The sequence below is a fragment of the Medicago truncatula genome, chromosome 6 (genome assembly GCF_003473485.1).
Source record: "Medicago truncatula cultivar Jemalong A17 chromosome 6, MtrunA17r5.0-ANR, whole genome shotgun sequence".
NCBI lineage: Eukaryota > Viridiplantae > Streptophyta > Magnoliopsida > Fabales > Fabaceae > Medicago > Medicago truncatula.
The window spans coordinates 8,589,059-8,613,096 of record NC_053047.1 but is presented as its reverse complement, the minus strand read 5'-3'; the positions used below and the strand labels follow the sequence as shown (position 1 = coordinate 8,613,096).

The 24,038-nt window shown below is 29.7% G+C and overlaps 4 protein-coding genes across 4 annotated transcripts; 1 reads left to right on the top strand and 3 right to left on the bottom strand.

Moving 5' to 3' along the window:
* The first annotated feature begins 1,990 nt into the window (after window positions 1–1,990).
* On the top strand, window positions 1,991–8,105 carry LOC11427694 (chloride channel protein CLC-a). Its single transcript, XM_003618799.4, has 6 exons — window positions 1,991–2,298; window positions 2,454–2,654; window positions 2,968–3,145; window positions 5,416–5,948; window positions 6,463–7,591; window positions 7,798–8,105. The coding sequence occupies exons 1-6, from the start codon at window positions 2,120–2,122 to the stop codon at window positions 7,903–7,905; spliced, it is 2,328 nt and encodes a 775-aa protein (XP_003618847.2). The 5' UTR covers window positions 1,991–2,119; the 3' UTR covers window positions 7,906–8,105.
* A 675-nt stretch (window positions 8,106–8,780) lies between these two features.
* Window positions 8,781–10,180, bottom strand: LOC11427693 (mavicyanin). Its single transcript, XM_003618798.4, has 2 exons — window positions 9,905–10,180; window positions 8,781–9,380 (listed from the first exon to the last, which is right to left on the bottom strand). Exons 1-2 carry the CDS (start codon window positions 10,068–10,070, stop codon window positions 9,007–9,009), a joined length of 540 nt encoding a protein of 179 aa, XP_003618846.1. The 5' UTR covers window positions 10,071–10,180; the 3' UTR covers window positions 8,781–9,006.
* A 1,191-nt stretch (window positions 10,181–11,371) lies between these two features.
* LOC120580820 (triacylglycerol lipase 2) lies at window positions 11,372–15,494 on the bottom strand. The gene is made up of 8 exons (XM_039834949.1): window positions 15,309–15,494; window positions 15,086–15,205; window positions 13,701–13,841; window positions 13,009–13,122; window positions 12,725–12,920; window positions 12,095–12,169; window positions 11,875–11,970; window positions 11,372–11,711 (listed from the first exon to the last, which is right to left on the bottom strand). Exons 1-8 carry the CDS (start codon window positions 15,492–15,494, stop codon window positions 11,386–11,388), a joined length of 1,254 nt encoding a protein of 417 aa, XP_039690883.1. The 3' UTR covers window positions 11,372–11,385.
* A 3,002-nt stretch (window positions 15,495–18,496) lies between these two features.
* Window positions 18,497–22,355, bottom strand: LOC11416871 (triacylglycerol lipase 2). The gene is made up of 8 exons (XM_039834982.1): window positions 22,170–22,355; window positions 21,947–22,066; window positions 20,842–20,982; window positions 20,150–20,263; window positions 19,866–20,061; window positions 19,298–19,372; window positions 19,088–19,183; window positions 18,497–18,923 (listed from the first exon to the last, which is right to left on the bottom strand). The coding sequence occupies exons 1-8, from the start codon at window positions 22,353–22,355 to the stop codon at window positions 18,598–18,600; spliced, it is 1,254 nt and encodes a 417-aa protein (XP_039690916.1). The 3' UTR covers window positions 18,497–18,597.
* Window positions 22,356–24,038: the final 1,683 nt, after the last annotated feature.

The following is a 24,038-nucleotide window of genomic DNA, read 5'->3' as shown; positions in this document are numbered from 1 at the left end:
CAAAATGTAAATAGCCTGCACGATACATTACCTGGTTTTTGACGTTCGATACATGCATAAACTTGCTTTCTGACGATTTCCAATGATTTTAGCTCAAGATTTTCACAAAAAATTCACACTTTTGGGTATTTTGGAGGTGAAGAGGGAAAAAAATGTGTGTTTGAAGTGTGGAGCTGCTAGGGTTAGCCTAAAAATAGGAATGAATTGCAATGTGAGTTAACTTACGCTAGCTGTTAACATGAGTTAAGTCATGCTGGACGCCGAAAATGAATTAACTCACATTAGAGTTAATTTTTGAAGTTTAGGGTGGAAATGAGCAAAATTGTTCGAGAAAAAAAGCAATTTTCGTATGATGGATCATCTAAAAAGGCTAAATGATGACCCATTTCACCCGTCTCGCTACAGAAGATATGTAATTTTTTTTTGAAGAGAGATAAGATATGTAAATTATATGAATTAAATTTACACTCACTTTAGGATATATATTTTCTTTTGAAAAATATGTTCGATCGATGGCATCATTATAAACATCAGAAAACATTCAGCCATAAAAATTAGAAACCTTTCTTTCAAGGTTGGATAAGATAGAACTTTTCACACACCATGATATTATTAGAAATATCAATATATGTAAAAAAATCTGCATGTGACGAATTCAATTCATGTATTTTTTTTTTACAAAGTTCAATTGGTATTTTGATAGCAAACCCAAATGATGCTAAATATATAAAAACATTTTTGTAAAGTCATGCTAACCAATACATTAAAGTCATGCTAACCAATACATTAGAACACTAATTAAGAAAACCAAAAAAATTTAATTTTGCATTAAAAATGATATATTTTTTTTTTACACTTTTAAGTATTTAATTACGTAGGTGTTAAGAAATTCTTACTATACTCACGTCAAGTAAATAACATTTTTGCATTTTTAGTCCTGGTAACTAGTGCCTTTGCATTTAAAAAAAAAAAAAAAAAACTTTGAGAAAGGTATATATGAAGTATGAACGAAGGTAATAATAATGAGCCATGTTTCTAACAAAAATAAATAAATAATGAGCCACGAGGCCAGAGTTAATTACTTGTAAAACATGTAGCTTCAATGACAAATATGAAGTAGATTTTATGACCTTTCTTTTGCAATTTTCTTAGAATAATATTCAAACATAAGAGTCACTCTCATTTACCAATAACTTAAATCACACGTTTGTTTGCTTTCAGTAAACTTTGAAGATACACCACCTCATTCCTTTTAATTATTGTTTTAAGGTTAATTTATACATTTTGCCAAAAAAAAAAAAAGGTTAAGTTATAGATATTAAGAAAGTCAATATATTTTGTTACTTTTGATGGAATTATTGTCTTTTTTTACTTATGATTTATGATGACATCTTCTATTTATTGTTATTTTTCACGCACTTTTATCTCTTATAATTTTGACAAAAAAATAATTTAAGTAAAGACCGGAGTTCAAATCCTGTATTCCTTGTCTATTCATCTTTAAGTATGAAATTCTACATATTAAACTACTTGATAAAAAAAAAAAACCAAATACAAAACGGAACAACAACAATCCATACATAATCTACAACTTTTCTATTATATATACTATCCCAACTCTTTCTCTCTGTTGTCATTTCTAATTAATCATGTATTACCACACATTCAATGTAACATCCTAATCTCTATTGCACTTATCTTTATTACCGGCTATCTATTTTTTTCTATCGAAAAGTAAACTCCATTTATATCAATCACATTCAAATCTTAACATGTGATTTGATCATCCCATGTTTAATATTTTTTAACTAAAATATTGACTCTTACCATTAAAAAATAAAAATGCATGCCAATCATGTGAGAATGGAGGTAAGTGGTCACCGAATAATAGGATGAAATATATTAATATATAAATTTGTCATTTTCAAAGTTTTCAATTGACAATAAATAATTGAACAACATTGCAAATCAACCATATATTATAATCCAATCACAACAGTTTCTATTCTCCACTTTCTTATAAAATTACCATTTATAGACAAAGTGTCTCAAACTTTGTTCTAATCTAAAAACATTCTTAAACTTTGTCAACAATTTTTTGTGTGCATGTGTTACTCCAATGGGGGAAGAATTAAGTTTTGTAATGGAAAACACATCAATGGAGGAAGAAGTTGAAGAAAGAGATCCAGAAAGAAATCCAATGAATGAACCACTTCTAAAGAGGAATAGAACACTTTCTTCAAATCCACTTGCTCTTGTTGGAGCAAAAGTTTCCTACATAGAAAGCTTAGATTATGAGTAAGAGAACTCAAAATTTATGTAGCACTTATCACTTCTGATCGAATGTGTATTCGGTTTTTGACATTGCAAAACGTGATTATATTTGATTAATTCATTTTTTTATGTAATAATATCGATGTGTCAGTCTCGTGTATGATGTCTGAGTCTTGCAGGATCAATGAGAATGATTTGTTCAAGCAAGATTGGAGAAGTAGATCAAGAGGTCAAGTGATGCAATACATTATCTTGAAATGGTTACTTGCATTCCTTGTTGGACTTCTTACTGGTGTTATAGCTACTCTTATCAATCTTGCTGTTGAGAATATTTCAGGGTATAAACTCCTTACTGTTGTTGGATACATTCAACAAGAAAGGTTAGAACATACAATCCTCCCATATTTTTTTTTTAATTTTTTTTATAATGAGAAATTTTGGTCAAATATGATTAATGACTTCAATATAAGTTATGTTTTTTTTATCCGAAAATCGTAAATGTCACTAATGTCCATTTTAAAGCAGTTCATGATAGAAATCCGTCTCTTGAGACTATAGGGTCAATCTCTTACACTGAGCTAACACCTCGTAGACTCAATATCAGATGCGTCGAGCATAGTCACATGCCTTTAATTTGTTAAGAATAATTGTGACTACAATTTAAAACCTTGATGGTATAAATTGTGGATGCAGGTACTTGATGGGATTTCTATATTTCTTGGGGACTAATTTCTTGTTGACATTCATTGCTTCAATTCTGTGTGTTTGTTTTGCTCCAACTGCTGCTGGACCAGGCATACCTGAAATCAAAGCTTATCTTAATGGTGTTGATACTCCAAACATGTATGGTGCTACAGTTTTGTTTGTTAAGGTGAGTTTGTTAGATGAATTTTTTTTAATACAATGCTCTCATTTTTTTTACTTTTTTTTAATTAAATTAATGAAGGGTGCGATTATGATAAATTATAGTGACATCAGTGACCATTTTATAGTCGTCCCTAAAGAGATTTGAATTTTGTTCCTTAAGATTATAAGACCAAACAAACTCTTACTATCATGGATAATCCTTTTATATCTTATTAATTAGCAATAACAAATTTGGGATAAGGTTTCCCTTAAATCATTTTCATTTTATGAAATTTAATTTTTATTTTTTGTACCAAAAATAATATTTAATTTTCAAGAGGTTTTTTATTTTCCAAAAATTATATTAAGGTTGGATCATATGAGTAGTACCATCGTGTTGGAGTGTCAAATGTGAGTAAAATGTCTCATATTAGATAGAAACATTGTCATTAAGCAACATATAATCAAGAAACTTATATATATCTAATCTGAAAGTTTTAGGTGAACATATGCTGTTCAAATAACATATACAGTTGTTTCTAATCTCGATATTTTAGAAACCTCTCACATGATCCAATATATTTAAACAATATTTGGTGATACTTTACTTAATAGAAGTAGAATATATTTGAACATTTGATTAAAAGATGGCAGTATTTTTTACTTAATGGGACTAATTTCCCAATAAGAATTTAGAAAAGAAATTGGAAGTAAGATTTGATGTGTGGAAGGGGTTTGTCCAACCTTTTTTCATTATCATCTCAAAGATGGGGCGGGTCGAGAATGAATGCAAAAGATGCTTGCCTATCTTGTGTGATTGTTATGTCTATTGTCTTATTTATTAGGACCACAATTGTGGGGCCCACAAACCTTGGCCTTACACATCAATTGGTCATGATACAAGGAATGTTGTTTTCAATCATTGCCTTATTTGTCTAATATGTTAATGTTAATGTTAATGTCAGTATAGTATTCATGAAGGCTCTAATAATAATACATGATAATAATAATATTATTGTCTAACAAATATTATTGTGAAGAAATTTTTGTTGTTAAGTGCCTTATACGTTTCAAATACATAACAGTTTGAATATGTTTTAATTCATTGTTATTTTTTGTAAAAATTAATATTAGATGTGGTAATATGGTAAAACATGATAAAAAATGTCAGACGGTTGAATAAGTTGAATTATGAACGACAATTCATAGGATTCACAGTTCAATAGTTGATTTGATTTTAAAACATTGGTTATGTACCGACAATTCATAGAGTTTAATGATCTAATTTTATCTTAAAAGGAAAAGTTAGTCAAAAAAATCTTACAAGAAATTTTTCTGTTCAAATATTAATTAAGAAGTAATAGAACAAAGTAATCATTGTAAATTTTAAGGGTGAAAATAGGTTGGTCGAGCTAGACTTTGCAAGACTTAAGTCTGATCTATAAAAAGTTTAAACGTCTAAGCTTGACATGTGGTCTGTCATAGACTTACTTTTTAGGTCTGAATCCGATCTTCTAAAAGCTTGATATGACGTGCTAGCTTGTTTAAAAGCATATTTCATATGAACGCCTTTAAATAAGTAATGTGATATAAGATTAAATAAATAATAAACTAATAAATCAATGAGTTTAGACTCTCTTTTGATATTTAACATTAGATTTTTAGAGAACTTTACTATATAATATCAATTATAGTTTATAATAATACATTTGAATATAAGAAAAAATAATATAGACTAATAAGCTTAAATTACAGTACAAAATTTAACAAATTTATAATTTAATTCAAAGTATAAAATATAATATAATAATAAATAATATTAATTATTCTTCAAAAAAATAAAATAATAATATTACTTATATTTACTTAAGTAGACCGACCTAATAAGTATAGACTTTTTCAATTGTTCTTGGTTTAACCTTTTAAACTAAATAGACTTATGAAAAAGCCAAAATCTTTTTTATTTATAAAAAAGTCTTGGTGTGACATGTCATAAGATAGGCCGTCGGTCCCTGTAAGCCGATCTATTCCCATGCCTAAATTAGTCATGAACCTAATCATATTTCAGCATGAAAATATTTATTTAGATATTTTATGAAGTTATACAATAAAGTGACTTCCCATTATAATTTAATCAGATGATTGTTTTTTTACACCATGCATATCCATTAAACTCATACTCTTACCTCTTTCAAATATAATAAGTCAAGTTTTAATTCTGACTTAACTAAAAAAAAATAAAAATCTAAGAAACCTAAAGTTCAAATAATTTACTATATTTCACATATTGTGTAGATAATTGGAAGCATAGGAGCTGTTTCAGCAGGTCTAGACTTAGGAAAAGAAGGTCCATTAGTACACATAGGAAGCTGCATTGCTTCCTTACTAGGCCAAGGAGGTCCAGACAATCATAGAATCAAATGGAAATGGGTAAGATACTTCAACAACGATCGCGACCGTCGCGATCTAATCACATGTGGAGCTTCGTCGGGGGTTTGCGCGGCTTTCCGAGCTCCGGTTGGCGGCGTTCTCTTTTCTCTTGAAGAGGTTGCAAGTTGGTGGAGAAGTGCTCTTTTATGGAGAACTTTTTGTAGCACAGCTGTTGTTGTGGTTGTTCTAAGGGCATTCATTGAACTTTGTCATGAAGGGAAATGTGGTCTTTTTGGTGAAGGAGGTTTGATTATGTTTGATGTTAGTAATGTTGCTGTGAGTTATAATGTTATGGATATTGTTCCTGTTGCTATTATTGGAATCATTGGTGGTGTCTTGGGAAGCCTTTATAACTATCTTCTTCATAAGATCCTTAGGGTCTATAATCTCATCAATCAGTAAGTAATCTCTTCATACTCATGCTCATGTTTTTTAAGCTATGAAGCACGGACCCGAACACAGACACGGGACACGTCGACACCGTTGATCATTGAAAAAAATAACATAATTCAGTGTAATCATGTGTCCGACATCTAGATACGTCTAATATGAGGAGTGTCTGTGATTCATAGTTTATAAGTACTTTTTAACTATTGCATTGTATGACTAAGACCATGATTGGATAGCAACTTAATTAAGCGCTTATAGCATAACCACTTATCATATAAGTGTTTGTGTATAAACTATTTCTCTAACAAAAGATAAAATAAAGTTAAATTGTTTTTATATAAGTTGCTTTCATAAGCTATGGACATATGCTACTACTAACTTATTTTCATAAGCTCTCTAAAATAGTCTCACATGTACTTATGCTAGTAGATAAACTTCCAAACAGCCCTAAAGGTATCACAGCTCAAATTAACTTTTCTTTAGATTATGTGATTAATGATTAGAATTTTTACTTTATTGCAGGAAAGGAAAAATATACAAGCTTCTTCTAAGTCTCTCAGTATCAATCTTCACATCAGCATGTCAATATGGTCTTCCATTCCTAGTAAAATGTACACCATGTGATGATCTATCAATGTGTCCTACAAATGGAAAATCAGGAAACTACAAACAATTCAACTGTCCAAATGGCCATTACAATGACCTAGCTACTCTTCTACTCACAACAAATGATGATGCAGTTAGAAACATTTTCTCAACAAACACACCTCATGAATATCAACCTTTTTCAATCTTGATATTTTTCACACTATATTGCATATTAGGTTTAATCACTTTTGGCATTGCTGTTCCATCAGGACTTTTTTTACCTATCATATTAATCGGTTCGGGTTATGGACGTCTCCTCGGAATCATAATGAGGCCTTACACAAATATTGATCATGGTTTGTTAGCTGTTCTTGGTGCAGCTTCCTTGATGGCAGGGTCAATGAGAATGACTGTTTCACTTTGTGTTATCTTTCTTGAACTTACCAACAATCTTCTTTTGCTACCGATAACAATGATCGTTCTTCTCATAGCGAAAACCGTTGGAGATAGTTTCAATCCAAGTGTTTATGAGATGATACTTCATTTGAAGGGTTTACCTTTTATGGATGCTGATCCCGAACCGTGGATGAGAAATTTATCCGTCGGAGAACTTATTGATGTTAAATCATCGGTTGTTAGTTTTCGCGGCATTGAAAAGGTTTCCAACATTGTTGATGCCTTGAAGAACACTACACATAATGGTTTTCCTGTGATGGATGATGGTGATGAAGTTGAGATAGTAAAATTGCATGGAGTGATTTTAAGAGCACATTTGATAAAAGTGCTTAAGAAAAAGTGGTTTTTGAAAGAGAAAAGGAGAACTGAGGAATGGGAAGTTAGGGAGAAATTTAGTTGGGTTGAGTTGGCTGAGAGAGAAGAAAATATTGAAGATGTTATTGGTGTTACAAAAGAAGAAATGGAAATGTTTGTTGATCTTCATCCTCTTACTAATACAACTCCTTTCACCGTGTTAGAGAGTATGTCCGTAGCAAAAGCCCGAATCCTTTTCAGACAAGTCGGACTTCGTCATATGCTTGTTGTACCGAAGTATCAAGCGTCCGGGGTGAGTTCATTAAACATGTTGAATTATAAATTTTACTTTCATATGAGCCTGTTTAGATCGACTTATTTTAGCTTATCTACCGATATAATCATTTTTGATACTGTTTGAGAGAGCTTACGAAAACAACTTATAACATGACCATAAGTTGTTTTTTCAGCTTATTTTCATAAGCTTAGGTCTAACCTTTTGATATGCTCTTATCATAGGTGTCTCCAGTAATTGGGATCTTGACAAGGCAGGATCTACTTGCCTACAACATTCTACCAGTCTTTCCTCACTTGGAAAATTCTAAGGGCAGAGAAAAAAGCAATTGAAGCTCTTATAATCATTGAATGTCCATTCAGTTTATTGGAAAAAGTCTATTTCATTTCACAAATTTTCCCCCTCAGTTTTGTATTACTTTGGCCAATGCATAGAGAGATAAGATAATAGTAACAATGTTATACTATATTCAAATTTCTTATTCTTTCCACACAATTTTTATCAAGGTAATGAAAAAATATTCCCTTTATTACTAGTAATGTTATAAAAATTCTCATTGAAATACTTCAAGGAAAATATAAAAAATGTGTTCGATATGTCTATAACTCAAATGGTTCAGTTGAGAGTCTAGGATATTCAAATAAATTTGAGAAAAAGATATAGGGTTTAAACCCTGACCACCATCCTCGTTGTTACAGTTTAGTGGTTGATCTTGAGTAACAATTTTTTTTTTATAGTGTATTGGTTCGCTCTATGTCCCATTTTCATGTGTGTGTGTGGAGGCCCACTAGGCCACTCATCTATAATAATAAAAAAAACCTTACTACTAATATAGCTACTTTTTTGTTTCAAAAGTCTAGTATGACAAAACTCATGCACATAGATGTTATGATCTCAAATAATACTAGAATACACACAATTGTTAATAATCGAAATTAAGGAATTCAAGGGATACATGACATGTGATCCACAAATGAAGGAGTTGAAGATTGGAAATGGTAACCAAATATTCTTCAACATGCTATAAGAGACAAACCAAATGATTAACGGGGTGTGTAAAATTTGATGAAAGTCTCTACTTTCTTTCTTTGGCATTCTTCAGAATGATTTCTTTTTCTTAAGCTTGTTGTTAGATCTATCTTACTTTCAGTATCTTTCCCTTTAACAAATTGTTCTCATTATCGATATTTGTATTCTCAATCAATTATTTCGGACATAACATAATGTTGAAATACACATTCACTTACAATATATGGAAACAAACAAAACAACTTATATAAAGTATGTATCTTCTGTCTCTTATTCAACTCTACTACAAATTTGCAGAATATGAAGAGGTAAATTCAAATTTCCATGCCACCGTACCCCTCTAGTGTCTGTATATGTATATGTATATGCTTATTACACTTACAAACCAAACTTCATATAATCAATTAAAATAAAGAAAATATTGTTGCAAAAGATAGTGTGACAATGAGCATAAGGGAAGCAAAGTATTGTGAGGCTGAAGATGTAGTAGATGGAGGAGAAGTAGATGATGACGACGACGATGGTGATGACGACGACGACGACGGTGATGATGCAGTGGAAGAAGATCCATTTCCATTCCCTACTGTGATCTTTACTTTCATACCTTGATCACAATGACCTAAGGTACCACATGTGAAGTACCTTGTACCTGGCTTGTCCAATTTCACAACATCTTTTCCAGTGCTTAAGGAATTTAGTGGGGTGCTAATATCACATTTTTTGTAGGCACTTTCATCACTTAGTTCAACCACACTATGCATAGATGTGTACTTGAAAACTGCAAAAAATAAATCAATTAAATCAATACATACATCACATTCCTAGATTTTTTTTAGTGTTTTACATTATTTCCATAATCACATCAATTGTGATTGCATTAATTGTGATCATTGATCTAGCAAAAATATCAATCAAATATTGCTTAATGATACTGCCACAAGTTTTTGGATCGACGTATATTAGTTGTTACGTTAGTATATTCTCTTAATCAGAGTTTGAACTTTAATCTCTTAACTTCTTCGACCTTAAGTTCAAACCAGTTGAGTTATTCAACCATATTGTTAAATTGAGTTGCGAAAAAAAAATTGAAACATAAATGTTCCATCTACAATACCATTTTTTAAAATTTTCATTGGTGGATCAACATTATTTATTTGCAATTTTAATAATGATCACAATATAATTGAAACTTACCAAGTAAAAATAGTTATGTAAAAAATGATGATTAAAACATTAAAAAATATTTTTCCACTTTCTACTATAGGAATTTCTCTACCAACAAATTTCTGATAAGAAACTTACCAAGTTGATCTCCAACTTTGAATGTTTGACCTGAACTCCATGAATCAAAGTCTGAGGATGGATCCCAACCTTGACTTCCACCAACATTATGTTGTGTTGCCAATACCTCCTTTGTGATCAAGGTAGCTAACAACAATGCCAACAAAATCATCTTCTTGCACCCCATGATTCAATTTGTTATATGATTTTCTTTTGCTTATTACCACTCTTTTAGAGATTGTTTTGTTTGAATATATTTCTACAATTCATCTCTATATTTATAAGGTCATAAAATATCCTATGCATATACTTAAGACACAAATTTCTTTACATTAATATATGTTGAAACAATATTAAATTGTGACTTCCTTACAAAGTGACTTGTTAATTGTAAAATATAAGAGATGTATGTTTTCTTTTAATTGGATCAATAAAGTAGTTTGGTCATCTAGATCTTTTTCGGTGTTTGGATTGGCTTCCAAGCATATTCAGGTCGGTAAAGAATATTAAAGCTTGGCTTTCAAACAAAGTTGTCATGAGTCATATTTTCAGGATAGCTAGGTTAGATGCTCAAAACATTAATTGTAAGGCATAAAGTTTTCTTACTACTATCTCCGTCCCTGAATAAGGAGTATTTTGTCAAAATTACAGAGATTAAAAAAGTTGGTTGTAGTATTAAATTTGTATATAATTACTATTATTTTTACAATTTTATCTTTAAGAGAGAGAGTTGATTGATATTTATTTATTGTTGATTGAAGAAAAAGATGCAAAATAAATAAGGATGTATTGATAAAGAAATAATTAATGTATTTGAAAATATCAAATTAGTCTTATAATAAGAGACAATTTTATTTTTAAAATGGCTTTATAATTAGGGACCGAGGTAGTATTTCATGAGAAAAGTGTTTGAAAATCTTAAGAATAATATACATAATATTTCATAAGGTTGGCTTATTTTAATGAACTGTCGAATATATTTTAGCCTCTTCCCCTCTTCAATATTCATCAGGGTAAAGATTAAAAGTGAGTGAGGTCGAAAACAAATAAAAAAAAATAAAAATCTTTGCTTTAGGTTGTAATATGTTTTAGGCTGAACATTTTTGTTGGTATGTGTGACATCTTTTCTTTATAAAAAACTATTAACAATTTCTTTTACGTTATTTCTTTTTTATGCATTTTATGTTATTGAATTTCAGTATTTGTGAGTTAAGTTTGTATGCTTTTATACCAAAAGAAATATTTATATGCTTGATGTATAATACCAAAACACTTAAACATAGTGAACAACAATTGAGCTAAATGGTTAATGAGTTTTACTAAATGACGAATTGTTCGAGAGAACCTGAGTTCTATTCTTGATTGAAACAATTATTGATCATACTTTACTTACCTCCCGATCAAACTCTAAATTATTAAGATCCCTTTCCCCTAGGAACTAAAGGATTAACATAAAAAAAAGAAGCTATAACCTCGTCTTAAGCACCCTAATTATTCAAGTATCACCATTGACGTTTAAAAAATGATGTAACATTATTGTACACCAAGTCATTGGCATTCACACCAAACGCGTAGTCAGCATGAGCATAGTTATCAATGAATTGAACACTAAGCTTGTCTGCTTCATGGTTCTGAAAGTGTTGATTAAGTAATCTCTTAACATCAGCAACATCGGAAAGCGCGTCGCGACCGCCATAGCTCATGAAAATTGGTACATTTTTAGGAATGTTTGAGAGGTTGTAGACTGGAGGTGTTGGTCGTCCATAATGCCAGAAGTTTAAGTGTGGCGACATAAAGTCGAATTTCGTCAAGACACCACTTTGAACATCTGCATGAATTTATAGCATAAGAATGAATCAATATACGTGACTTCGAGCCCTAAATGAACAATATTTTTCCGTCTTTATTTACTTCACGACTGATTTTTAGATTATCAAAGGCTCTTTTAAGAATCAAGAAAAATAAATCATGACTGAACGTGAAAACCTTACTTTGAGCTAAATGAAACATGTTCCTTGCTGATGTTGATTGTCGTCCAACCTCCATGAATTGATTAAAAGCTGAAGGGGCTAAGCAACAATTTTCACCTAAAATAGGACAATTGAAAAAAAAAACATTAATTATATATTTAGTCAAAATTTTATAGAATTTTATTTATGTGAAAATGTGTCAATAAAAATTTAAATTTTGACTAGGGGAAAAAATTTAGACCTGTTAGTGCAGTAAATAATTCATTGCAGTTTACTCCAGGATGAGTACAAATACCCTTGATGAAGTCAACAATAGGTAGTCTAACAAAATAATTGTTGAAGATCATTAAATTATGCATAATATACTAATATATTTTTTATTATAATAATAATAAAAAAATAAAAAAATTGTAAGCTATATGTTCTTACACATTGACATCAAATTCAGGAATTCTCAAAAGAATATAGCCCTGTTTGGCAAAACAAAAGAATTAAAACGAATAAGATTTTATAATAACGGAAATAGATTCATTGCAAGTCAGTAATCTCAATTGTTTATCAAGATTAAATGGTTAAATTTTGAGTTTTAGTTTTGCTTAAGTCATGATGTGAGTCGATCTCTATCCAACAATTATCTGAGTTGTTGGTCAAGATCAAAAGGATGAAATTTTGAGTTTTATGATTTGCTAAAGTCACGATGTAAGTCATTTGATCATTGTCCAATGGCTAAGATGAATTCACTGCATTCAGTGTTCTCATTCGTTGGTCAAATCAGACTAGTTGAAATTTCAAAATTTCTATTTGTGAATGTCACGATGTCTGATCTCTATCCAACGGTTAAATTAGTCTAACTGCAATGACTATAAGAAATTACGACCGTAAAAAGTCCAAGAATAATTAGTGCTATTGATTAGGTTATATACCTTAGAGAGTAAGGATCTTGCAGCAATTTGTCCAAGTATAGATTTCATTTGGCTCAAATATGCAACAGGACTCAACAATGCTACTGATTTAACCTGATTTTCCCATTTACCTTCTGCCAAGGATGCTAAAGCTGTCAAAGTCCCCTGCCAAACATAGTCTTAAATTTTAGTATTATAAAATTGTTGAATACATTGATATTATATTATAAATGTTATTTATGTGATACATTACCAAAGAATGGCCAACATAATGTATCTTCTGTCCTCCTGTTTGCTTGGAAATAAAATCAAAAATTGCAGGCATTTCATATGTAACCAATTCATCCCAAGACCAATCCCAGTATGTCTGCCAATTTTTACATAGATAAATGTTATTTCAGTTTGTTAAAATAAATCAAGACCTTATTTAGAAAAAAAATTACTAGAGTAAATAATAAAATCAATTATTAAAAATGTGTGTTTGATTTGCTAAACAGTATGTACTAGACAATACAACACAAGATAGAACAACACAATACAAGACAGAACAACGCAAGATAAACTTTTATGGTATTGAATAAATTGCGGTCTTATATGATTTTTAGTGGACAAAAAACTATTTTTGTATTTTTAAATAACTTTTATGCAGGACAAAAAGTTGTGTTGTGGTTTATTGAGGGACAAAATTTAGATTTTTGTCCCGTCCTAGAAACAGTTTTATAAATTAAACACTGTACAACTGAAATTGTCATGTTCTGTAATTTATTTTTCTAACAAATCAAACACACCTACATGTGATTTAAGTTTCTCTAAATACTTCACATGAGAACTAATTTCAAGACTATAAAAAACCCCATGCAAGAACTTTAATGTATATAACTAGACAAATTTGATTATATACTCAAATTAAACATCATATTTTTGTTAAGGAATAGAAAAACAAACCTTGTTAGAGGGGTCTAGGGAGGTATGTTTGCGACTAAATTTGGTTCCTCTTGTATTAGGAATCCATACATCAAAGCCATTATTAGCAAGAATCATAGGAAGGTTTTGCTTTGGACTGTTCAGAAACCATGTTGCTCCATCCTGCACACAACAAAGACTCAAAATATTCAACAATATCATAGTAGCAAATATATAATCATATTCCTTCATTTGATGATAAGATTTTTTAAATTGAACAGAAATTAAAAAACGTAAATTATGAAATAAAATATACAAGTTTTTTATGCTCTTTTATTAATTTGAACGACATATTAGATTAAAATTAAATTTATAAATAAAAAAAGCTTATATGAACTAAAAATTAGAAAAGTATCTTTACGTTGGTTTACAATATATTTTTTTTATTCTTTCTTATAATACTATAATACTAAAATATAAATTAAAAACTCATCATTAAACAATATCAATGTAAGAATTTGCTGTTAGTATATTTCGTTGTTTTTACCTATGTGTGCTTTCCCTTTGTAAGGGTCTGACATGAAAGATTAGAGGTGGGGTGTTGGCAAGATGTGAGTTTGCTCGATCTATTTTTTAACTCAATTAGCATGGACAATACATAATATAAGTAGGGGATCGAGGTTCGAACTCTACACACCTTACTTTTAAAATTCATTTTTAAATAAACCTCACTTATTCACCTTAAAAAATGAATTTTTAACAACTAGACTACTTAAAAAAAAATCAAGAGTCTACAATCAAATAAATTTAAACAAGAATATATAAAATTAAGGAGAAAACTTAGGTACAATTTTCCTTAGGTGCTTTTCGTATGGTTCTTAACTAAATTCACCATGATTTCCTCAAATCCATATCCATAATTTAGAAAATTTGTTATATCCAAAAAATATGTATTTTTAGTTAAGAACCATACGAAAAGCACCTAAAGAATTGTACCTTAGTTTTCTCCTAAGTTATTGTTATGATGTTGCTATAATCCATTTCCCATTCTTTTTGTTAACCCTCCGATTTTAGAGAAGGAACCTAGTAATTCGGAGTTCGTTATCCCCATTTTTTTTTTTTTTTTTTAACGTTGTTATAGAGTAAAATTGAGAAACTCTTAAATTTAAGAATTTATAGTTAATGAATATATTATTTTTTTGGTCTAGTCTAATGAATATATTTAACCCTTCTAATTAATAACAACAATCAAGTTTAGAAAGTCAATGAAACGAAAAGGATATTAAAGGATAGTGGATCTTTTCTTCTTCAAGTTTTTTTTTTATAAGCAAAAATACTATTGATACAAAACTTTGATTTTTATTTTTTGGATAATGTAAATACTAACTAAAACAAGATATATAATCGATGAATTGTTTTTAACTTACCACAAAAACTCCATGTTGTACTATCACTGGTTCCTTCTTCTTAGTCACATTGCTCTTAGCCTCAGATCGACCTTCTGGAATCCTTTGAATGCTAAGAATGTATCCATCTTTGGTTATAACCTGAAAATATTACATATTAATGCATAAATCATAAATTAAAGGTAACAATTTGATTCATGTATTTTTGTGTAAAATGAAAATTTTGTGTAACCATAATTCTTACTTCGTGTTCTTCACATTTGAAGCCATGGATAGTGACCGAAGAAGCGCATAAACCTTGTATCGGAGATTTATCGTTTTTCTTATTAAGAAAAACACGACTCGAAGCATGGGCTTGATGATTACAAGTTGTTAAAATTATGACACAAAAGGTCAAAGTAACAATGTTCATTGAGCCGAGCGAAGCCATACTTTTGGTATTTTTTATCAAATAGGGAGAAAGATTTTTCGACAATTCAATAGAATTTTTGGTGTAATTTTTTAACTGAGAGAGGAGTCATCTAGTTATAGGAGATTTTGTAACCAGTTTAACTAAAATAGTGGAGTCGGTTACTCTAACGGATAAGATCAAAATGAAACTTAATCGATAATCAATTCAACAATATTTATGGATAAGATCAAAACGAAACAAACCTAATAAAGTGGAGTAACAAATTTATTGGATATGCATAAATGAAAAGAAAAAAAACTAATCAACAAGATACTACTCGTTATCTTTAAACACAAGCACCATAGCCTTTATAAATCACGGTGGAATCTACCTGAAATTGATGAGAAGCAATCAATATTTGGAGTGATAAATAAATCGAGTACAATCCTGTCAAAAATAATGGATCGCCCGAATATACAAAAACCAGTGGTGCAGTTTAATCGGCATCTGAAACAAAAAATTAAACAAGTTTTTCTATTTAAAAATATACACGTGTCAAGTTTTAATAAGAGAACTGCACCAACAACACATGTGGTACTGCACCTAAGTTTTCTCTTAAATGAAATATAGAAAATTAAGTTGAATTCTTATAAAAAATATAATCTAAATTTATGGGAATTCAAGAATAAAAATAAAAATTGTTACTCTCTCCGTTTCAAGATGCATGTCGCAGTTAACTACTCCACACATGCCAATATACAAATTTGACCATCAATATCTTTAATTATATATAATAAATAATTATAAAATGTGATATTTTGAAAATATTTATCGAGACAAATCAAAAAATATCTTACATGCTAACATTTGTATTTATATATTAGTTAAAAAAATATGGTCAAAGTAAGCTATGTGAATAGTGCGCATCGTAAAATTACAACTTGTATTTGATACACGGAGGGAGTATTATTTTTATCATTATCAAGTATTTGAAATTAAATACCGCAATATTAATTTAAACACTATTGATGTGTGTTTTATTTTATGTGAGACCCTCACTCTCTATTTTTTTAATTCACATCACACTAGCTCAAAGTCTTATAACTTGATGTTTAATCTTTCAATCCCTTCCAACTTCACATCAATGTTCCAACAATACCACAGTTGAATTTAAAAAATGGTTTCAATAATAACGTCAAAACGTTTCAATAAGGTTGCTAATAAACAAAGGTGTCGCCTACAACTTTGACCTTTGTATATCAGATACTATTATGATTTCACAAGAGTTACTTATAGTATTGAACTTTATCTCAGACATAACCCACACACAAACCTTTTCTTAAGTTTTAATTTTTTTTTATTGAAGAAGACTTAAGTTTTCATTTCATAAGCGCTGGTTGAAGGAACACATAATTAAATTAACGTTAATTCAATATTACACAATATAGGCAGAGGGGGGTTCAAACCTCAGACCCACTTTATTTAGTGGCGAATTTCTGATCACTAGATTAATTGAAAAAAAATGCCAAACATATTTTGCAATATGAGAAGGACCGCCAAAATCTGCTTACTAATCAGCCATTGATATTCTTTTGGGATGAAAATCAGATTATGCGTTAATTAATTATCAATGCTGAAATTTTTTCTTCCTCAATATTGTTTGGCCAGCAGAAAGAAGTGGGCAATTCTTTTACCAATTTTGATCTACAAGTTTTATATTATAAGATAGTTAAGCCAAATTAATAGATTCTGCTGGTCACTTTTATTACTAAAAGCACCTAATAATTTTGTTTATCAATTTTTTTTACCACCTAAAATTTGCATGCTTCATTTGTAATACCAAGGCTCAAGTGGTTAATAAAATTCACTAAATGACTAATATTTTAGGAGATCTTAAGTTCGATTCTTGGTTGAAACAATTCTTGATTAAACTTTACTTACCTCCTGATCGAACTCCAAATTATTAAAGTTCTTTTTTCCTAAAAATCGGAGGGTTAACAAAAAAACTAAAAGCTATTAACTTCGTCATTGGACTATTAATATACATTGGGCTCAGTGATAGCAAGCTACTTTCTTATATTTCCTATAATTCAGAAACACTTTCTAAAATGCAATTAGGGTAATGGGTGACTTAAACACTTTCTTATATTTCCTATAATTCAGAAACACTTTCTTATATTTATTTATTGTTGATTGAAGAAAAAGATGCAAAATAAATAAGGATGTATTGATAAAGAAATAATTAATGTATTTGAAAATATCAAATGAGTCTTATAATAAGAGACAATTTTATTTTTAAAATGACCTTATAATTAGGGACAAAGGTAGTATTTCATGAGAAAAGTGTTTGAAAATCTTAAGAATAATATACATAATAAGTCATAAGGTTGGCTTATTTTAAGAGTGGTGATACATGTACATCTCCATATGGCAATACACCTCTTACACCCACACAAAATCCTGACATGTGGGAAGGAAAAGGGAGAGGAGATGAAAGAGAAAGTATGGTTGTAAGATGAATTTATCAAAATGTCCCTAATGCATGGAGTGTACAATAGGATGTATGATTAAAGGATGTTCATGTAACATTTTCCTATTTTAATGAACTGTCGAATATATTTTAGCCTCTTCCCCTCTTCAATATTCATCAGGGTAAAGATTAAAAGTGAGTGAGGTCGAAAACAAATAAAAAAAAAAAAATCTTTGCTTTAGGTTGTAATATGTTTTAGGCTGAACATTTTTGTTGGTATGTGTGACATCTTTTCTTTATAAAAAACTATTAACAATTCCTTTTACGTTATTTCTTTTTTATGCATTTTATGTTATTGAATTTCAGTATTTGTTAGTTAAGTTTGTATGCTTTTATACCAAAAGAAATATTTGTATGTTTGATGTGTAATACCAAAACACTTAAACATAGCGAACAACAATTGAGCTAAATGGTTAATGAGTTTTATTAAATGACGAATTGTTCGAGAGAATCTGAGTTCTACTCCTGATTGAAACAATTATTGATCATACTTTACTTACCTTCCGATCAAACTCCAAATTATTAAGATCCCTTTCCCCTAGGAACTAAAGGATTAACATAAAAAAAAAAAAAAGCTATAACCTCGTCTTAAGCACCCTAATTATTCAAGTATCACCATTGACGTTTAAAAAATGATGTAACATTATTGTACACCAAGTCATTGGCATTCACACCAAACGCGTAGTCAGCATGAGCATAGTTATCAATGAATTGAACACTAAGCTTGTCTGCTTCATGATTCTGAAAGTGTTGATTAAGTAATCTCTTAACATCAGCAACATCGGAAAGCGCGTCGCGACCGCCATAGCTCATGAAAATTGGTACATTTTTAGGAATGTTTGAGAGGTTGTAGACTGGAGGTGTTGGTCGTCCATAATGCCAGAAGTTTAAGTGTGGCGACATAAAGTCGAATTTCGTCAAGACACCACTTTGAACATCTGCATGAATTTATAGCATAAGAATGAATCAATATACGTGACTTCGAGCCCTAAATGAACAATATTTTTTCCGTCTTTATTTACTTCACGACTGATTTTTAGATTATCAAAGGCTCTTTTAAGGATCAAGAAAAATAAATCATGACTGAACGTGAAAACCTTACTTTGAGCTAAATGAAACATGTTCCTTGCTGATGTTGATTGTGGTCCAACCTCCATGAATTGATTAAAAGCTGAAGGGGCTAAGCAACAATTTTCACCTAAAATAGGACAATTGAAAAAAAAAACATTAATTATATATTTAGTCAAAATTTTATTTATGTGAAAATGTGTCAATAAAAATTTAAGTTTTGACTAGGGGAAAAAATTTAGACCTGTTAGTGCAGTAAATAATTCATTGCAGTTTACTCCAGGATGAGCACAAATACCCTTGATGAAGTCAACAATAGGTAGTCTAACAAAATAATTGTTGAAGATCATTAAATTATGCATAATATACTAATATATTTTTTATTATAATAATAATAAAAAAAATAAAAAAATTGTAAGCTATATGTTCTTACACATTGACATCAAATTCAGGAATTCTCAAAAGAGTATAGCCCTGTTTGGCAAAACAAAAGAATTAAAACGAATAAGATTTTATAATAACGGAAATAGATTCATTGCAAGTCAGTAATCTCAATTGTTTATCAAGATTAAATGGTTAAATTTTGAGTTTTAGTTTTGCTTAAGTCATGATGTGAGCCGATCTCTATCCAACAATTATCTGAGTCGTTGGTCAAGATCAAAAGGATGAAATTTTGAGTTTTAGGGTTTAGGGTTCTCATTCGTTGGTCAAGTCCGACTAGTTGAAATTTCAAAATTTCTATTTGTGAATGTCACGATGTCTGATCTCTATCCAACGGTTAAGTTAGTCTAACTGCAACGACTATAAGAAATTAAGACCGTAAAAAGTCCGAGAATAATTAGTGCTATTGATTAGGTTATATACCTTAGAGAGTAAGGATCTTGCAGCAATTTGTCCAAGTATAGATTTCATTTGGCTCAAATATGCAACAGGACTCAACAATGCTACTGATTTAACCTGATTTTCCCATTTACCTTCTGCCAAGGATGCTAAAGCTGTCAAAGTCCCCTGCCAAACATAGTCTTAAATTTTAGTATTATAAAATTGTTGAATACATTGATATTATATTATAAATGTTATTTATGTGATACATTACCAAAGAATGGCCAACATAATGTATCTTCTGTCCTCCTGTTTGCTTGGAAATAAAATCAAAAATTGCAGGCATTTCATATGTAACCAATTCATCCCAAGACCAATCCCAGTATGTCTGCCAATGTTTACATAGATAAATGTTATTTCAGTTTGTTAAAATAAATCAAGACCTTATTTAGAAAAAAAATTACTAGAGTAAATAATCAAATCAATCATTAAAAATGTGTGTTTGATTTGCTAAACAGTATGTACTAGACAATACAACACAAGAAAAAACAACACAATACAAAACAGAACAACGCAAGATAAACTTTTATGGTATTGAATAAATTGCGGTCTTATATGATTTTTAGTGGACAAAAAACTATTTTTGTATTTTTAAATAACTTCTATGCAGGACAAAAAGTTGTGTTGTGGTTTATTGAGTGACAAAATTTAGATTTTTGTCCCATCCCAGAAACAGTTTTACAAATTAAACACTGTACAACTGAAATTTTCATGTTCTGTAATTTATTTTTCTAGCAAATCAAACACACCTACATGTGATTTAAGTTTCTCTAAATACTTCACATGAGAACTAATTTCAAGACTATAAAAAACCCCATGCAAGAACTTTAATGTATATAACTAGACAAATTTGATTATATACTCAAATGAAACATCATATTTTTGTTAAGGAATAGAAAAACAAACCTTGTTAGAGGGGTCTAGGGAGGTATGTTTGCGACTAAATTTGGTTCCTCTTGTATTAGGAATCCATACATCAAAGCCATTATTAGCAAGAATCATAGGAAGGTTTTGCTTTGGACTGTTCAAAAACCATGTTGCTCCATCCTGCACACAACAAAGACTCAAAATATTCAACAATATCATAGTAGCAAATATATAATCATATTCCTTCATTTGATGATAAGATTTTTAAATTGAACAGAAAACTAAAAAACATAAATTATGAAATAAAATATACAAGTTTTTTATGGTCTTTTATTAATTTGAACGACATATTAGATTAAAATTAAATTTATAAATAAAAAAAAGCTTATATGAACTAAAAATTAGAAAAGTATCTTTACGTTGGTTTATAATATTTTTTTATTCTTTCTTATAATACTATTATACTAAAATATAAATTAAAAACTCATACTTAAACAATATCAATGTAAGAACTTGCTGTTAGTATATTTCGTTGTTTTTTCCTATGTGTGCTTTCCCTTTGTAGGGGGTTGAGGTTCGAACTCTACACACCCCACTTTTAAAATTCATTTTTAAATAAACCTCACTTATTCACCTTAAAAAAATATTTTTAGCAACTAGACTACTTAAAAAAAAAATCAAGAGTCTACAATCAAATAAATTTAAACAAGAATATATAAAATTAAATCAAGTTATTGTTATGATGTTGCTATAATCCATTTCCCATTCTTTTTGTTAACCCTCCGATTTTAGAGAAGGAACCTAGTAATTCGGAGTTCGTTATCCCCATTTTTTTTTTTTTTTTTAACGTTGTTATAGAGTAAAATTGAGAAACTCTTAAATTTAAGAATTTATAGTTAATGAATATATTATTTTTTTGGTCTAGTCTAATGAATATATTTAACCCTTCTAATTAATAACAACAATCAAGTTTAGAAAGTCAATGAAACGAAAAGGATATTAAAGGATAGTGGATCTTTTCTTCTTCAAGTTTTTTTTTTATAAGCAAAAATACTATTGATACAAAACTTTGATTTTTATTTTTTGGATAATGTAAATACTAACTAAAACAAGATATATAATCGATGAATTGTTTTTAACTTACCACAAAAACTCCATGTTGTACTATCACTGGTTCCTTCTTCTTAGTCACATTGCTCTTAGCCTCAGATCGACCTTCTGGAATCCTTTGAATGCTAAGAATGTATCCATCTTTGGTTATAACCTGAAAATATTACATATTAATGCATAAATCATAAATTAAAGGTAACAATTTGATTCATGTATTTTTGTGTAAAACGAAAATTTTGTGTAACCATAATTCTTACTTCGTGTTCTTCACATTTGAAGCCATGGATAGTGACCGAAGAAGCGCATAAACCTTGTATCGGAGATTTATCGTTTTTCTTATTAAGAAAAACACGACTCGAAGCATGGGCTTGATGATTACAAGTTGTTAAAATTATGACACAAAAGGTCAAAGTAACAATGTTCATTGAGCCGAGCGAAGCCATACTTTTGGTATTTTTTATCAAATAGGGAGAAAGATTTTTCGACAATTCAATAGAATTTTTGGTGTAATTTTTTAACTGAGAGAGGAGTCATCTAGTTATAGGAGATTTTGTAACCAGTTTAACTAAAATAGTGGAGTCGGTTACTCTAACGGATAAGATCAAAATGAAACTTAATCGATAATCAATTCAACAATATTTATGGATAAGATCAAAACGAAACAAACCTAATAAAGTGGAGTAACAAACTTATTGGATATGCATAAATGAAAGGAAAAAAAACTAATCAACAAGATACTACTCGTTATCTTTAAACACAAGCACCATAGCCTTTATAAATCACGGTGGAATCTACCTGAAATTGATGAGAAGCAATCAATATTTGGAGTGATAAATAAATCGAGTACAATCCTGTCAAAAATAATGGATCGCCCGAATATACAAAAACCAGTGGTGCAGTTTAATCGGCATCTGAAACAAAAAATTAAACAAGTTTTTTCTATTTAAAAATATACACGTGTCAAGTTTTAATAAGAGAACTGCACCAACAACACATGTGGTACTGCATCTAAGTTTTCTCTTAAATGAAATATAGAAAATTAAGTTGAATTCTTATAAAAAATATAATCTAAATTTATGGGAATTCAAGAATAAAAATAAAAATTGTTACTCTCTCCGTTTCAAGATGCATGTCGCAGTTAACTACTCTACGCATGCCAATATACAAATTTGACCATCAATATCTTTAATTATATATAATAAATAATTATAAAATGTGATATTTTGAAAATATTTATCGAGACAAATCAAAAAATATCTTACATGCTAACATTTGTATTTATATATTAGTTAAAAAAATATGGTCAAAGTAAGCTATGTGAATAGTGCGCATCGTAAAATTACAACTTGTATTTGATACACGGAGGGAGTATTATTTTTATCATTATCAAGTATTTGAAATTAAATACCGCAATATTAATTTAAACACTATTGATGTGTGTTTTATTTTATGTGAGACCCTCACTCTCTATTTTTTTAATTCACATCACACTAGTTCAAAGTCTAATAACTTGATGTTTAATCTTTCAATCCCTTCCAACTTCACATCAATGTTCCAACAATACCACAGTAGAATTTAAAAAATGGTTTCAATAATAACGTCAAAACGTTTCAATAAGGTTGCTAATAAACAAAGATGTCGCCTACAACTTTGACCTTTGTATATCAGATACTATTATGATTTCACAAGAGTTACTTATAGTATTGAACCTTATCTCAGACATAACCCACACACAAACCTTTTCTTAAGTTTTAATTTTTTTTTATTGAAGAAGACTTAAGTTTTCATTTCATAAGCGCTGGTTGAAGGAACACATAATTAAATTAACGTTAATTCAATATTACATAATATAGGTAGAGGGGGGTTCGAACTTCAGACCCGCTTTATTTAGTGGCGAATTTCTGATCACTAGATTAATTGAAAAAAAATGCCAAACATATTTTGCAATATGAGAAGGACCGCCAAAATCTGCTTACTAATCAGCCATTGATATTCTTTTGGGATGAAAATCAGATTATGCGTTAATTAATTATCAATGCTGAAATTTTTTCTTCCTCAATATTGTTTGGCCAGCAGAAAGAAGTGGGCAATTCTTTTACCAATTTTGATCCACAAGTTTTATATTA